Source organism: Ambystoma mexicanum, chromosome 14, assembly GCF_040938575.1.
Source record: "Ambystoma mexicanum isolate Mex_15411 chromosome 14, UKY_AmexF1_1, whole genome shotgun sequence".
Lineage (NCBI taxonomy): Eukaryota > Metazoa > Chordata > Amphibia > Caudata > Ambystomatidae > Ambystoma > Ambystoma mexicanum.
This window is the reverse complement of record NC_090940.1, coordinates 601,674,628-601,692,015: the sequence shown is the minus strand read 5'-3', so window position 1 is coordinate 601,692,015 and position 17,388 is coordinate 601,674,628. Positions and strand designations below refer to the sequence as shown.

General features: G+C 47.6%; 1 protein-coding gene across 3 annotated transcripts in view; it reads right to left on the bottom strand.

Moving 5' to 3' along the window:
* Positions 1-13,457, bottom strand: part of PPP4R4 (protein phosphatase 4 regulatory subunit 4) — a 1,234,696-nt gene extending 1,221,239 nt beyond the window's left edge. Inside the window, exons 1-2 of one of the 3 annotated variants that reach the window (XM_069637985.1) lie at positions 11,574-13,457; positions 5,892-5,965 (exon numbers count right to left, since the gene is read on the bottom strand). In XM_069637985.1, coding sequence (XP_069494086.1) covers positions 5,892-5,965; positions 11,574-11,687 — 188 coding nt within the window. In that variant the 5' untranslated portion in view covers positions 11,688-13,457. The remainder of the gene's footprint in view (positions 1-5,891; positions 5,966-11,573) is intronic. The other 2 variants (XM_069637983.1, XM_069637984.1) reach the window with 2 other exon arrangements.
* Between the last annotated feature and the right edge of the window lie 3,931 nt (positions 13,458-17,388).

Here is a 17,388-nt window from a genome sequence, read left to right as displayed (position 1 = left end):
CAGAGGAGACCCCTGGGAAGAAGGCAGAGTGCCCTGTTTGAGGCCAGGAGTCATTAGAGGCTGTCCAAGAGTCTGGAGAAATGGAAAGCACCCAGGGCTGTTTGAGTCAGCCACCCAGTACTGCTTTAGTCAGCCCCCAGGGCTGTTGGAGGCAGCCATCCAGGGGTGTCGGAAGCATCCTGCCCCATGGAGCCTGGGGCAAGGATGGCCTGTTGGAGTCTGCCAGGAGCAGGCCCCCTGGTACATGAGGAGACATTGGCAGGGTTGCATGAGGCTGCCCAAGTGTGCCACCATTTCCTGAGTGACTATGCCAGCATTATTTAAAAGGGGGAAGTGTAATTTCCATGCCAATTAAGCGTAATTGTGCCTTTTTATGCACCTGTAAGGCTAAAGGTTTTAATGAGTATAGACGCTATGCTGATTTGGTCTGAAGTGGGGACCACGCAATGAGAAAACGGTTACTGTTTGGGTTTGGGTATGATAGTAGTTTTTGTGGATGATTAGTTTACGCTTGCAGAAGAAATTTTGGAGTTTCATTTAAAAAGTAAAATGTCATAATGGATTGAGCAACAATGTGACAAGTTGTGACTGAAGAGTGCTGTTGTGCATTAGTAGTGAATTAACATGAGAAGTATTAGTGAGAATGATGTTGCACTGAGAATAGGAGATGCATTTTATTTTAGATGTGACCATTTTTAGGCATTGCAGGTTGGTTTTAGAGTTGGCAACATGGACGTTTAGGTCTCATTTAAAGTCGGTTTCCACATTTGTGTTGTGACAGGGTTTGTGTGTGAGTGGCACATATGAGGTTGATTGAGGTGGACAATCAAAGGGTGTTGATCCTATTATGCTTAGTATAACGTTTTGAGGCATTTTAGCATATTAGGTTGCCCGTTTAATGGTGACATGGACTTTTAGAAAATGGGACTTGGATGTACTATGTTTCAACGTTCTGATCATCCTAACACTATGTTTTGCTTGTGTGTGTGTGGTGTGAGATTTGTGATCTTAATGCACAATAAGAGTGATGTTGTTCATTAATGGTTACCACAATCTTTGAGGCATTTCAGCATTTAGAGTTGCCCATGTTTTGGCAACATGGACTTTTAGGAAATGAGATCTGCAATTTATAATGTCTTTATTGGTATGTCATTGCAATGCTTACTATAACCATTTTTGAGACATTGTAGGCGTGAGGTTTTGTTTGTGCGTGTATGGATGTGCAACCCATGATGACTGCTAGAGTGACTGCAGCGCTCCTTAGCAGTTAACAATCTATGTGGGGGTTGTCTGTATTTTGAGCATCCTGTATTTCATGTGTGTGTTGGAGTAGTATGTGAATGTTTTAGTGACCAGTGCACCAACTGAAATCTTTTAAAATCTTTTGGGGCTTTTTGGAATGTGTTTTAATTGATGTACATGACCAGGGTTGGTCAGGGGACTCTGCGGAGTTGGAGGTGTTTGGTGTTTTGAGGCCCTCTGGGGTCAGTGATGTTACTAGTGGTAGGCTAGTATAGAAGCTAGTTGGAGCTTTGATTAATTGGTTAGCGACTCTGAGGGGTCCAAAGGTATCTAGTAGGAGACTAGTACCATAGGCTTTGCAAAGCTGTGTTGTTGTGATGATTGGTGGCTCTGAGGAGTTCACATGAAACTTAGTGAAGCTTTTATGTTGTTTTGGATTGTGGCTCTGCGGCATCTAGCAGGGGACTAGTGCCTAAAGCTGTGTGAAGCTTCTATGTTGTTTTTGATGGTGTGTAGCTCTGCGGAGTTTACTTGAAGCTGTGTGAAGCTTTGATGTTTTTGGTGACCTTGGAGTTGTTAATGTCCAGGGATTCCTTGGAATTTTGAAGATGCAAGTGACATTGCATTTAGTGTTTTCTTTTAACTTTAGGTGACTTTTGGAATTGTTCTTGAGTCCGCTCTTGATTAATTTCAGAAGCCTGGCAACGTTTCATTTGCAGCTGTGTTCTCTTTGGGGTGTTTATTTGGTGTTGAAGGGCTCATTTGTCTGGCCAACATTTGTAGCGTTATGCTGGTGGTGGTTGTTTAGTGACAGCTGGTTGCGTTTCTTTATTGGTGTGATGAGGTGAGTGACTGGTGATTAGGTGTGTCTGTGTTGCTTGAATTTTGTATTGGATTTGATAGCGGCATGAGTTGTGACTGTGGTTTCTTGGTGACCCGGGTAGATTGTTGGGTTGTTAGTAAGTATCTTGCGCAGTTATGACAGTACCTGGTTTTTCCCGGTTTTGGGAGTTAGTACTCGGAAGTGGCAGTTCGAGGTTCCTTTGTGGCAGAGAGGAACGGAAGGAGCTTTGTGTTTGGTTGGTCTTGGTAGTGTTGTGGTTTGTTTGCCGAGGTGGGCGGTTAGTGCTTGAAAGTGGCAGTTCGAGGTTCCTTTGTGGCAGGGGGGGAACGGAAGGTGATTTGGGATGTTTTGATTGGTTAGGAATGTTAGTTGTGGTGGCTGGGACTGTCGTAGGATGTTTGTTACGCCTGTTTGTTCAATCTCTGGGGTTAGCGGAACTCTGGTGAGAGTGAGGTGTGTCTTGCTGTTGTGAAAGAGTGTGTTGTTCTTTATGCACGAGGAGGAGGTGTTAGGGTTGCTTCCTCCAAGTGTGTGTTTGAGGTGTGTTTGTTGTAGGAAAGGAGGTGTTAGGGTTGGCTCTTATACTTGCATGGGTGCTGAGCCAGGATTGATGTCACCATCAGAATGTAGGCTGTGAGTCTGGAGTGTGAGATTATAATGTTTGGAGTTGAATGGGTTCTAACCCAGGCAGTTAGATTAAGTGAGCCTGGGTGGTGGGAGCCAGTGGGTTCCTGTCCCTTTCTTCTTTATCTCCTAATAACTATGATGACATCTGATCCTTGTAACAGAAGAACCCTAATAAAGTAACCACTATGCGTACCTGGCCTGTGTATCCCGAGTGTCCCTTGGAGTGAACCCTATGACCAAGAGCCAGTCATAACATCAGCTTTCTTTTGTGTTGAGGTTTACTTCTTTGCCAGACGGTTTTCATATAGGATGTAACTATGTACTTAAAGTTCTCACCAGAGACCTATTGGACATGTAGGAATCTCGCAACTCTTAAATCTGTACAAAGTACCCCGCTCCCTCCATCCCCACTCAACTGCTAATTCAAGCCCCTAACCAACAGCTCAGGAGCACACATATATTCACAAGTGCTGGAAATGGACAACATGTACTGGGAAAACTCACTGCCAACCCCTTCTTCGCAGGCGGGGGAAGGGATAGCAGGTGGGGAGGGCCTCTGGTGTACACAGAACGGCTCTCCGTCAAGACCATTTTTGGCAGGAGTGCAGCTCCGTCTTGTTCCAGCCCAATTCTTTTTCTGGCAGGAGTCCCAGTCGTATCCACATATGTGTTCTCTGTGGCAGCGTACACCCCACCATAACGGTCGAGAACATAACCATAATCTACCCTGTGATTACATAACCCCCTTCCACAAGTTCCATAATTCTGCTGTATATGTATGCATCACGCATGGAGGTTTCTTGAATAGCACTTACATCTTCGGGAAAAAGGGGCAGTGTACGGGAATAGTAGGGAGGCGAGGAGTGGGAAGATGAAAGACATCAAGGGGGTGGTAATGAAAAGAGACAGGGCCTGGCAGCGAGTTAGGTAATGGGAAGGCCTATGCCTAACTCGCTCGGCAGCATGAAGCAACCAAACGCTGAATGTGAAAAAACGGTATCTCATCCCCATCCAAGATGGCGCCCAAATGCCTTCAAAGAGCAATCCTTGCATGTTACTAGACTGCCAACATAGGAGGCACCAGAGTTAAAATCCAAGCATACATTTGCATCCGGCGCCAGTATGTTCTTGCACTAGACCAGGGATCTGCACACTTTGGCTCTCCAGATGTTTTGAGAGGTCTTGGGGGAGATTTTTTATTTGTTGGGAGGCACTTTGCATAAGGTGTAGCTATTTTTGCTTCACTTAGAGTGCCTTGAAACGGTCAGTAACTGGCGTGTGGCACGGAACAAGGAACAGCATTACAAACTGGCTGAGATTGTGGAGCACGTTTTGGAGAAAGACCAGCCTACACTTCATTAACATGTTTGCACCAGAGTTTCATGTTGCCAACATATCTAGTCCCCTATAGGGAATGGATTACTAGAAAGGAGGGTCGATTTGAGAAACATCCACAGTTTGCATGCATTGGACCTGTCCCCCTAAAAACCAATAGAAGGGATATTTGGATGTGTGCCCTAGATTTGAAAGGTTCCACATGTTCCCCCATTATATTCCCCAAAACAAACAACAGAGGGGTTAAGGAGCGGGGCATGGTATGTTCGGGAACCCCGGTTCCCGACCTAGTGTGTCTCTGCAATCAGACATTCTCTTGGCTTGCATGCATGGTTCTGCAAGTGTTGGCTCTCTGTAAGTTTCGGACAGCATCTCCCATCAGCTCACGCCAGCATTGCCAATGGTGAGGCATCGTGGGAGTTCTAGTCCACATCTGGAGCGTGGAAGGTTGCCGATCAGTTAAATCAATTAACAATTTGTTAATGATGTTCCTAACTGTACATCCATTCAAAGGGTGAGGCCCTCTCTCACTGAGAGTTGTGCTGTATTTCAATTTGACATACAGTTAAATCGGTACATATTTGACAGCATATGCAAAAGAACACACACACAGAATTGAAGATAATCGCTTAACATGCGAACACTCAGTTCAAAGAATCTCAGAAAACCGTAAGAACAGTAGGGTTTTTATCAAAATGCAGCAGCCCTGCAATTCCCTCGTAAGGGTAGAAGCCACGAGTCAGCCAAGACTCTTCCTCTCTTACAGCAAGAAGCACTAAAACTCCAAAGTCAGTGACTTGCATGCTTTGGGGCAGGGGTCTTCAACCTGCCCCACTCCAGTTGTCTTGGACCTTCAGCCCAGTGATCCAGGAGCATTGCCTATGCTGCAAGTAGCTGATGGGTTGTGACGCCCAGAGCATCAGGAGAGCCAATGGTTGGAGATCCATGTACTAAGGCTTTACCCACGGTCTAAGGTGTAACTTTGAAAGCGGTAATCAACATTGCGGAAGGCGTGGCCACTGATTTAGCCTACCAAAAAGCAGAGGCATGGCCAGGATTGGCTAGCAAGTGGGTCCTACCACGTGATATTAACATCTATAAATGCCCACACAGTGCTGATTGTGTGGGCCTTGCCTGCTCAGGCCCTACCCTGGCTACGCCTCTGCCAAACAATACATTTACAGTGTGCTCAGAATAGCCTTCTTTGGTGTATTGAACGTCAGATGGCCATGGGTTAAGTGCGCTATATAAATGTAATAAATAAATAAATTGCTAAACAATTGAAGAATGCAGCCGCAGGGACGGTCTGGACCAGGGGGTCTGCAGCCTTTTGCTCTCCAGATGGTTTGGACTACAACGCCCATTAGCCACAGCCAAATGGTGAGAGATGATAGTCATGAACTGTAATTATGCGCAACGTTCTGCTGGAATTCGGTTGAACTTGGTTTTAAAGCCATAGTAAAAACCGGATCACTTTTGAGATATTTCTTCAATGTGTGTGAAGCAATGTTTGCGCTTGGGTGTGCTTCCTCCAATCAAGATCCGAGGTTCAGTCTTGCATATTGTTTTGTTGGTGTCCAAAACAACTGGAAAGCGGCAGGTTGCAACCCCCTTTTCTAATGGACATCGTGACACAACAAGAGCCAGAGTTCTCAAGGCCATGATTCTTTTATCGAGGAGCCGTGGCTCCCAATGGCAAGGCCTCTGACAAAAACAAGCAGCCAACGCAAGGCTCATCAACAAGTTTCCCCAAGAGACAGACATTGGGTTTACATTTGGGTCTGTGTATCTGGACATTGCAAAAGGGGTGGACAGATCGAATTAAAAACAGGTTAGGAAATACCTGAGCAGGTAGACGGCACGTTCAATGTCATTAAGTTCTTCATCAACCGTCAGTCTTTCTATTTCTTCGGGTGTCTGTAAAACATAAGATAGAACATAGCTTAAGCATTACCGAACTGACAACGAGGTCTCCCTGCTTTATAGATTTGGCTACAAAGCGGCGCTTCGGTGCCACCTATAAAGCCAAAACTATTGGCATAAACATACAGATGGGATGTGAGGAGGGGCACAGCCTATGTGTGGTGGCCTATTACCCACCCACTACCGGACCGTTCCGCCCAAATCACACACTCCTGGGATCTCTATGAGGTAGCTCTATCAAGGTGTAACATCAAACTATGAGCTTTTACGGGCCGGAGTGAGACAGAGAAACAGGACCCATCTGCAAGAGGGCATGGGTAGGTGTTCAGGGAGGACACTAGGTTGTTGTGCCTTGTAACGCCTTATCCCGTCTCTGGTTAACATACACCTAAGGGTTGACTATACACCAAAAGCATAGAAACAGAACCGGCACTCGGGTCTGGGGCACTTCCAACCTACACTCATCATCATTACAGGTTTTGCATTTGACTCTCCTGCTAGCCTACTAACAACCTACTGAAGTCTTTGCTTAAAAAGTCAAAAGCAGCAAGGCCAACAAGCACGGCAGGGGGGTGCTATACAAGATGACATTACATAACATTATCTCTAGGTCTTCTGACAGTTAATGGCTTAAATGTAAATCAGCTCCTAGTGTAATAAAAATGTCTTAACCAAGTGAGGCTTCAGCCACCTGGTTTTTAAGCACTATGTCTGTCCTCGCATCTGTTCCTTGCATGGAATTCCTGTTAAAAACAAGTACACACTGGATAGGCCCTGCCACGATAAGCACATTTACTCACACTATTTGCCAGTTGTTGGCATCTTAGGATCAGGTCTTATTATCATGACAGTGCCTAGAAAATGTCAATCCCATGACTACACAAAAAGCAAAAACTGTTAGCTTTGCCAATGGTTGTTTCAGAATTGCCGTCAGTCACAAGCTATGGAAACATTGCTGACCCTGGCAGTGCTTTTGTCAACCTCCACTGAAAGTAGAGAGACTTGTGACAGTGAATGCAAGATTTGAGGGGGTGGTGATTGCAGGCAACGCTTACATCGCTATCAAGGCCTGTTAGGATCCTGAAAAACAACCGTCACAAGGGCACATTGAATCATCATATTCAGAACGCACACACAGCCCTAGTAGCCAATTTGCCTTCCTAAAAAGGGGCCAATACAACAGAAAATGGGGGAGACAAAGCACAAACAGCTCAAAGGATATGTTTGCATCAGTGGTACTAGCAGACCAGGGCCACAGGAAGGTTTAATAATCTTAAACAAATTTAAAAGAGCGGGGGAGCCCCTCTGCTGAGCACGAACATGGTTCAAATACCGTGTTCTATGGAATTTCTTCCACCCAGGAGGGTCTACAGCCACGTTTCAGCTTACTGCACCCTTCACAGAGGAGAAATAGCCATTTGTCCTTGTGGGAGGGACCGGACTGATATGCAAATGGTTATTGCTCGTCTGTGAAGGGCGAAGTGAGCTAAAGCAGGGTTGTAGGCGCTCGTGAGTGGCAGAAATCCCATAGAACAGGTTATTTGAACCATGTTCGTTCGCAGTAGAGGGTCTACCAAACTTTTGTTTAATTTGGAAGGCTTGGGGTTTCACCCTAAGTGGCCCAGTGTAATCCAGACGTTGATCCCTTGCTCACTGTGCCTTGGAGTGGCTCAACCTCACTAAGGAAGCCCAACAAGGCTGAAACATGCAAAACAAGGAGGGTTCTAGGAGTCTACCAGCACAAACACTGGCCCCCGGGAGAGTCTCAACCAAGTCTTTAGCTCACTGTCCCTTTCACAAAGGAGAAATATCCCTGCATATCAGTCTTTGTCCTTCCCAGGGACAGTCCAGCACCGAAATGCTAGGCAATTCTCCAATGAACTAGAGTACTAACAGCAACCCCAGACACGTGTTTCGGCCTAGTCGGGCCTCATCAGTGAGGTGGAGCTGTGCCTATCTAAGAACAGTGAGAAAGGGGTCCACGTCTGGATTCCCCTGGTAACTTAGGGTGAGGACCAAAGTTACTTAATATGCAAAACAAGGAGGGTTCTGGGAGTCTCTCTACCAGCACAAACACAGCCCATTGACCTGTTATTGGGTGGATAGCCCCCGTGAGTGTCTCAACCAAGTCTTTAGCTCACTGTCCCTTTCACAAAGGAGAAATATCCCTGCATATCAGTCTTTGTCCTGCCCAGAGGCAGTTCAGCACCGAAATGTTAGGCAATTCTCCTCTGAACAAGAGTACCAACAGCAACCCGAGACACATGTTTTGTCCTAGTCGGGCCTCATCAGCAAGGTGGAGCTGTGCCTCTCTAAGAGCAGTGTTGAAACATGTGTCTGGGGTTGCTGGTGGTACTCTTGTTCAGAACATTGCCATAGCATTTTGATGCTGGACTGCTCGTGGGGGTGGGACAAAGACAGATATGGAAATGGATATTTCTCCTCTGTAAATGGTGCAGTGAGCTAAAACCGGGTTGTAGACCCTCCTGAGTGGAAGAAATTCCATAGAATGGGTTATTTGAACCATGTTTGTTTTCGGTAAAGGAGCCCCCGCACTTGTTTACTCTTAACTTCATTTTAAGACTAAACATGCATAATTTCATGTGCACAGACTACTGGGTGACTAGGAGTACATATTACTTAGGCATAAGCCTTAGAATTAAGGCAAAGGATTACCCGCCTAAAACAACTCCATTGGAAACACGAGTCACTTTTTGCCCCAACAAAAATCACTTTACTCACAGCTTCAAAAACTAGGGTGTTACACACTACCATTCCCAAACCTTAAGCAGAGACTTGTGTACACTAGATGTGTCTGAATGCCCAACAACCCAAATGAGGAAACACACAATGAGACTATTCTACCTGGTGTTCAAAGACCTTCGATCCTACCCACAGGATAGTAATTGGAATGGATGGAGTGGAAGGAGCAGATGGAACTCGATGGGTGGATGTAATTGTATGGTGTGATGGAATGTATGGTATAGACGGAATTAGACAGAATGTATGGAATATATGGAGTGGACCGAATGAATGGATGGAAGTACATAGAGTGGATGGAAACGGATGCAACTGGATGGAATTGGATTGAGGGTATTTAGTGGATCGGATGGAATGAATAGAATGACTGGATGAGGCGGATGGAGTGGAAGGGGTAGGCGGAGTGGATGGAGCCAATGGAGTGAATAGAGCAGATAGAACACGTCGAGCGGATGATGGAGTGGATGGAGTAGATAAAATCAACGGAACTGGATGGAGCGATTGGAAGGGATGGAGTGGACGGAATAGATGGAAAGGATAGAGTGGATGTAACGGTTAGAGTGGACTGAACGGATAGAGGGGAATAGAACAGATAGTACGGATGGCATGAATAAAACGTACGGATACGATAGAACGGATGTAACAGAGTAGAACGAGCAAACAGAGCGATGGAACAGATGGAGTTGATAGAACGGACACAGCGGATGGAACTGACACAGTGGATGGCACGGAGAGAGTGAACATGGAACGGAGAAAGTGAACATGGAACAGATGGAGTAGATAAAACAGATTGAGTGGATAAAACAGATAAAGTAGATTAAACGGATGTAATGGACGGAGCAGATGAAGTGAAGTGGATAGAATGATGCTGTGGACGGAGTGGATCGAATTGGACAACCTGGGTGACCTGGACGCAACTGGATGATATGGATAGAACTGGATGAAACGGATGGAGTAGATTGACTAACCATATGGATGGAGTGGATGGAATCGGATGACCTTGATGAAACTGGATAGTATCTTTGATAAAGTAGACGGAACTGGACAGAGTGGACGGAACCGGTTAAAGCAGACTGAGCGGATGGAACGGATAGACGGAATGGAGTGGATAGAATTGACAGAACAGGTGGAACAGATGGAGTAGACGGAATGGCTAGAACAGATGAACTGGAATAGATAGAATGGATGAATTGGACAGAATGCATAATTTGGATAGAATGGGCAAACTGGATAGAATGGATGAACTGGAACGAATAGACGAACTGGACTGAATGGAGGAACCGGATAGGATTGAAGGAATAGGTAATAGATGGATGGAACGGCTAGTGTGGATGGAACGGCTAACGTAGATGGAACTGATGAATGGACAAAGTGGACGGAATAGACAGAATCGGTAGAACAGATCGAATAGATAGAATGAATGGAGTGAACAGAATAGGTAGAATAGATGACATAGATGGAATGAATGGAATAGATTGAGCAGACGAAGCAGAAGAAATGGACAGAGTGGACGAAATGAATTGGGCAGAATGGAATGAGTTGTATCACTCTGCACCCTGTTCCCCGTGTTGTTACTATATATCTTTAACCCCCTATATATGCTCTTTATCTGTATCCCCATATATACCTGTATCGACCCCTGTCCCTATATACCTGTATGTCGCTATGTCCCCACCATCCTGTTTCATGTGCCTGATCTCGGCCGCTTTACAGATAACCACAATATCACACCACTACGCTCACTCTCTACTATACACCACCATTCAACTAGAACACAGCTATACCCCTGATAATTCAGCCTAGCTGTTCACATACAAATACGACCCCATGAACACCTTTTCACCCTAATAAAACGCAACTAGCTGAGCACATTCCAGCCTAGCTTCTCACATAGGCGTTCCTCAGGCCTAATGCAGCCAGAACCCAGTCTCGGTGTCCACCCACCAGACTGCACACATCCAACTGATATCCTCAGCACCACCTATCACTAGGAAGCAGCTACCATCCGCCAATTACACCAGCTGCACACATACCCGGTGCACCCACGCACCTTACGACTCCATCTTTCTCTACTGACATGAACTACGGCTCCCGAGGGCGTTCAACCTACCAGCACTTTGAGGTCCTACCAATGATATATAAAGCACTATATAAATGCCAAGTAACATAACATAACATAAAACTAACTTTAAAATGTATCCCCATTACAAAAGACAACATACCACATTTTAGAAAAGAAAAAGTACCCTGACAGAATAAGAACTGCTTATGACAAACAGTTTATTTGTGAGTCCTAACTATCCAGTGCAGTAATTAAACCGTATGTATTGCTTAAATGTAACCTAGCACACAAGTTCTATGGACATGTAGCATGCAGGTCAACATGCCCCTTTGACTCTGACTCTCCAGATGTTTTTGACTACGACTCTTAGAATCCCTCATCATTGACATTATTAACTAGGGTTAATGGGAGTTGGCATACAATACATCTAGAGAGCTAAAGGACCCCCTGCCCTATAGAGATGCTAGCCCAGTCCTAGTTTTAATTTTGCATTCTGGTACTTGTGGTCCCGGATTTCCTCATTATAAACCCAGGACTACAAGTCCCAAAAAGCAAAGTTAAAACCAGGCCTGGACTTCCATCTCCCGAGTGGAATGGGGCATGTATGATATGGACTAGCATGGCTCAAAGTTATAACTCAAGTTCTTTGAATTTGGAAAGAGTGTAGCGGTTCAGTGAAAGGAGATTCTGGAGAAAATCATGTCTCTACAAGCTAGCAAGCAATATTTCCCAAATACACCCCAAAGCGGCGCTGCAACCAGTCTGCAGGGGGCACAGTACCTTCAGGCTCCTGCGCACGGGTCTCTCGATCAGACTGAGGTCTTGCAGGTCCTCGATGTACCCGAACAGGGCGGTGTGTGCGCAATCCATCGTGGCGAAGACTGTGGGATACATGAAGGAAGGAGGCCGAGCTGCCAAGCACCTCAGCAGTCCATGGTGTGCCCAGTCACATCGCACGGGAGGGAGGGCCCCTCAAGGTCAAGCGCCAGCAGCCCCTGGGTGCGGAGCCCCCTCTCCCAGGCACACTGGAGGGGGATCCACTCAACCCGAGCACCTGGTCTGGTATCCCCACAGCACCGTGCTGGGGAGGAAAAACAGCGCGTGTTGGGGAAATCCCCGCAGAGGACCTGATGCCTTTAAGTTCCGGACTGTGAAAGCACTGGCAGATCCTGGAATCGCACACTTTTCAACCTGATCCTAGGGTAATGAGGGCAGCCGACAAGGGGACAGGGAGATCCCTTCTCTGGTGGACTGTGCAGCCAAGATGTGGGTCCTCGAACCCTTCTTTCCAGTTTCTGCTGCCTCTTTTATTTCGGTTCCCAAAGGGTGGATCCAGGTGGACGGGCAGACCTGCGACCCACCTCCCCTATAGGACCCGGTTGCTCTGCGCCTGCCGTGGGCAGGATCCACTGGCTGCGATCCGCTCCCTCGTGGGCACGACTCCAAGGAAAGGCGTGGAAGGACGGAACCAACCCTTCATTTACAGGCGGGGACCTGATCCCCCCACCCCCGGATGCCCTCGCCGGGGCAGAAGGTCCCCTCCCCACCCTGGTGTTAGGCTTGCAGGTCTCAGAGAGTTAAAGATCCCTGCCACTACCCAGCCTGCACTCCCAGCGCTTGTTCCAAAGCCTCCTCGCCAATGTTTGCTAGGCAACCCGAGGCTTATTATATCCGTGGGAGGCTGTCGGCGGCTCCCATCGCCCTCTCACACACACAGCCCGGCTCTGGATCCCTGCACAGCCTCGAAAGGTTCCCTCGGCGCTCTCTGTTATCTTGTTTTTTATAAGGCCCCCACACCATCTTTCAAAATCCCCCCTTTCCTTATTAAAAAGAGGCACATGGTGACATGGGCTGAGTCAAGATGGTTCTCCTTTTCCAACGGAGGAGGAGTGGCTGTGCCTGGCAGCTCAAGGGGAGACACTTGCGAAAGGAAGGTGTCAACAGGCGCCCCTCATTTCACAGGCGCTAAATCTAGGAGATCTAAAGGTGATCCGTTTTCACAATCCCTTTAAACACGATATCCTCCTGAAGGATGAGGCTGTCTACCAGGTGATCTTGAGTTTCACATTTCACCAATATCATCAACAGCGAATCCAACCTAGAGAAGAGTTTTATATGTGTATGTATATATATATATATATTTTGGGCCGGTGGCGTCTCTTAAAAACCATCCAGCTTCTCCAAAGTCACACATGACCTAATCCGCTCGGATAGGGGGGCTAACATGTTGCCCTCAGCTTCCTGCGTGGCACACCTAGACCAGCCTTCTCAGTGGCACAAACACTAAATGCAACTTAGGTGGGCCAAGGGGTTGTTGCACAGATTCACCACGTCAGAGACCCTATTCCAGCAGGTGAGGAGGGAGGGGCCAGAGACACTCCCACTGCCAGGCACAGGTAGGGAGGGTGCAAGAGGGGACCCCCCTTCGGTGCGCCCAGTGGCACAGATAGGGTTTCCCAGCTCGGTGGACCCCCCGCAACGGCCCCTCTCTGCCCACAAAGTCCCGTGGGGGACTCGGCTCCAAAACTGGGAAAGGAGCTGGGCACCTTGAACGCACTGGACGAAAACAACGTTTTGGGATGAAGAAACGGCGAAAATAAAGAAGTAAACAGCTGAGTGCTGCGGGTCGGTCTCCAGGGCAACGCGCCGCTACGGGAGCCTGGCGCAGCAAAAGAGCTCCGTACACGAGAAGGGGGTTTCGAGAACGCCTTTTCCTCGCGCGCCCTGTCTGGGCGCTACGGCGGCCTGCTGGGGCAAAAGAACGAGGCGCCGCCGTGAAACTCTTGCGAGAATGCGTTTTACTTCCCCAGCGCGAGGCAAAGGCGTCAGGCAAGTCCTGGGGAGCGCCTTCACGGCTCTTTCGTGGGATTTGAGGCGCGATAAACAGAGAGGCCACACGAAATAACTCTGAGACGTGGGATTGTCTGGACTGGGCACAGAAAAGGGAAGAGGTGCTTGGATCCTGCTGGCTGTCAAATAATAGAACTCTGTGATTTCATGTGCATATCATTAGCAATGGACTGGGAGCTTTACTCCTTCCTCTGAACATTTTAGCTTCAAGGGATGTGCATAGCGAGGTGTAGGGTGATTGTGGTAGGGTAGTGCAAGGGCAACACTTGAGCCATGAATTAGTATATTTACCAGTCCCAATTTTCTTTGCATTCTGGACTTGTAGATGTTCCCTTTCAATTTTTTTAACACAGAAATACAATTCCCAGATGACCAAAGAAATAACATGTAAGTCACTGGGGTCAGTACTAGAACTTAAACTCAAACTGTGCCAGGGGTGTTGCTAGGTCTGGAAAAGATCTGGGGCTACCCTAATGTCAGGACTTGTGGGGCTCGGGGCTAGCTAGCTTTTTGGTTGTAGTCTCAGCTTCTATCCGGGGTTACAAACAAAAGACAGGGGGCTATGGCCCCCTCAGTCCCCCCACCCCCTTGCAACGCCTCTGAACTGCGCCAAATGTGTATATCCGGTGGGCACCAAGCTGCATGTGCCAAGGAGGGGACTGGGGGGGTGTTGTAGGGTCTGGGGAGACCAGGCCCTGCTTAGCGCTGCAAGAATGGACAAGGAGTCTCAAAGTGCTTTGCGGTAACCGGCAATCATGTCTTTCTCAGAGACTTTTATTACTTGAACACACGTGACCGCATCCTTCTGAACACCCTAAGTGCTGTGGTCAGACACCTTAACACAGTGCATTACCAACATCCCATGCCAAGTGTATGAACATGATCACAAACTTTATTTCCAACAGAGTAGACCAGGTCTAGAGTTCTAGCCCTGGCCGCTCGCACTCATGCACTGATGGGCCTGGACCTTCAGGGCCTTCTTTTTACGCCTCTTCCGCTCGGTCAACCCTGAGTCTCCTGCCGGGGGTCTCAGTTCCTTCTGTAGGTCCTCTGGTAGTGGCTTCGGCTCCTATTCTGGGTCGCTTTTCAGTGTTTCGAGCTCCTGCACTAACAGGCCAAACACCTTTTCTGTCATAGTCCCATTCCAGCGTTGCTATTCCTTCGTCTTGGTCTCTCCACTCTTTTGCATCCTCCCCCCTCCCTGTTGACCTCTTCCGCCAGGAGTGCCATGGCTAACTCGGGCCGCCAGTTTCTCCCTGGCAGCAGCACCCTGGTGATTGATGCCCAAGAGGCTTGGTAGCACTTGGCGTAGTGTCTTACCTTGTGGCACCAACCACACTGCTGTCCGACCGCTGACCATGTCCCTGCATGCGGCAGACGCCCTCCACAGAACTTGCACAGTCTCAGGGGCACTTCCTCCTTCGTCCTTTTTGGTGTCCACCCCCCAGTCACTCAAGTGGATTTCTTGCTCTGTACTCTGACGGCGTGCACCTCCTCCAATTGCATCCCCTTCATTGCCACCTCCATTTGGGTTGACCGCGCCTCAGCCAGTATGCTGCCGGAATCTCTTAGGGAGGCAATCATCATCCCGCTCCTTAAACCCAATAAACCGAGCGGGGACTGCTGGTCATATAGACCGCTATCCATGCTCAACCAAGACAGTAAGATACTTACGGCGGTGTTGGCAAATAGGCTGAGACCGGTTATAAATAAACTCATACACCCTGACCAGAACAGGTATGTTCAGCGCAGATGCATATCCGACAACCTTAGAAGGCTCCACCATGTCATAGAACGGACGGGAAGGGACTCCCAGGAGGTTAATTTCACTAGATGCAGTGAAAGCTTTCGACTCAGTCAAATGGCCTTGGTTGATGGCAGCCTTGAAAGAATATGGGGTCGGGCCACATACTTGAAGTGGGTCCAGGTGCTGTACAGTAAACCACTGGCCCGAGTCAGGACGGGAGCAAGCATCTCAGAACAATGGCAACTTAGTAGGGGCACTGGACAGGGATGCCCATGGTCCCCAATGCTTTTTATCCTAGCACTTGAACCTCTAGCGATATACTTGAGGCAGGCATATGGCGAAGTGGGAATTGACACGAAAGGAGGGAGACATCTGATATCGATGTACACTGATGATGTGCTGCTATACCTGAGATACCCTGAAGAGAACCGACAATATATTTTGGAAGTTATGGGGCGATATGCAGCCCTCTCTGGCATAACAGTGAACCCCAAAAAATCGTGCATATTTCCCCTAGGTACATACAAAGGGATACCATGGGATAAACTGCCAGTATTACAAATACATTGGGAGACTGAGACTTTTAGATACCTGGGGATAGATGTAGTGTTGAGGTTGAACACAAACAAAACACAGAGAAGGCAGTGGCTAAAATTGAAAATAGCATGAGGTTCTGGGCCAAGCTCCCTTTGACCATGATGAGGAAGGTGGCACTGTTAAAGATGGTAGTACTGCATAGGCTATTGCACTACTTTGCAAACATACCATACATGATGCCCAAGCGATTCTTTGTCAAAATTTAGAGTATGTGTAGGGGCACAATTCCAGAAATAGAATAGCATTATGGAAACTGCAAAACACCTATGAAAAGGGGGGCATTAAATTGCCAACTTCGAGATTTACTATCTGGCCAGCCAACTACAATATGTGGCGAGGTGGTTATCGGAAGACTCCACACCGGAGTCCAGATTGTTGAAAGCTGAATGTGCGTCATTTTTCCTGAATGAATGGATATGGTTGCCAATATCGCAACTTGAGGGTGGGTACAAGAATGTTAGATTTGGGCTGGAAAATGTGGCGCAGGGCCTCTCGGGTCATGGAGAACCTGTTCCTGTGTTCCCCACAGATGCCGCTAGTGGCGCTGAATGGGGTGGATGAGCAATTGAGGAAGATAGTCAGAAGGCATTGGGAACCGATCGGTATTACAGCGCTGGGGGATGTGTGGCAGGATGTGAAGGTGGTGGCGTTTGACACACTGGTGGAAGATACCGGTTTACTCCGGGGGCAGTACATCACTTATACTAGACTGGTGCGAAAGATAAAAGAGACCTGGTCGGAAACAGTGCTGGCTAGACAACCCGATACAGCCATAGAAACATTTTATGATGTGTCAGAGACCACAAGGTCTCCCGAATATATGAACTGCTGATGTCGAGGGTGGGGAAGGAGGTGATCCAGTTGAGACGAGATTGGGAGGAGGAAGCCAGCAAATCTATGGGTGACGGGTTGTGGGTAAGGATAGAGGGATACCACAAAAAAGTGTCCAGGAACGTGAGGTTGCAACAAATCCAGTTATATGTTACCCATAGAACATACATGACTCCTCAGAAGATAGCTAAATTTAAGGATGCAGGAACACAAATATGTCCTAAATGTGGGGAGGAGAATGCAGGACTGGTACATATGTTCTGGCCATGCCTGGAAACAAGGAGATTCTGGGGTGAAGTAGCCCACCTCTTGGCGGGGAAAAGATAAGTCTGGATGTAGAATCTATGTGGGCATCATGGTAGGGGGTTCGCTAGACTACGTAAATTGAAATGCCTAAATAAACTCAAAGACCTGGCTTATATACTCGCTAAGCGCAGAATAGCTATGGGCTGGAAAGCAAGTAATAGACCGAAAGTAGAAGCCTGGTGGCATGATCTTCGGAAATGGGCGGATGCAGAAACTGTGGTGTGGAGCGAAGCAGTAAACAGAGGTGGGGATGGAGAAGTGGAG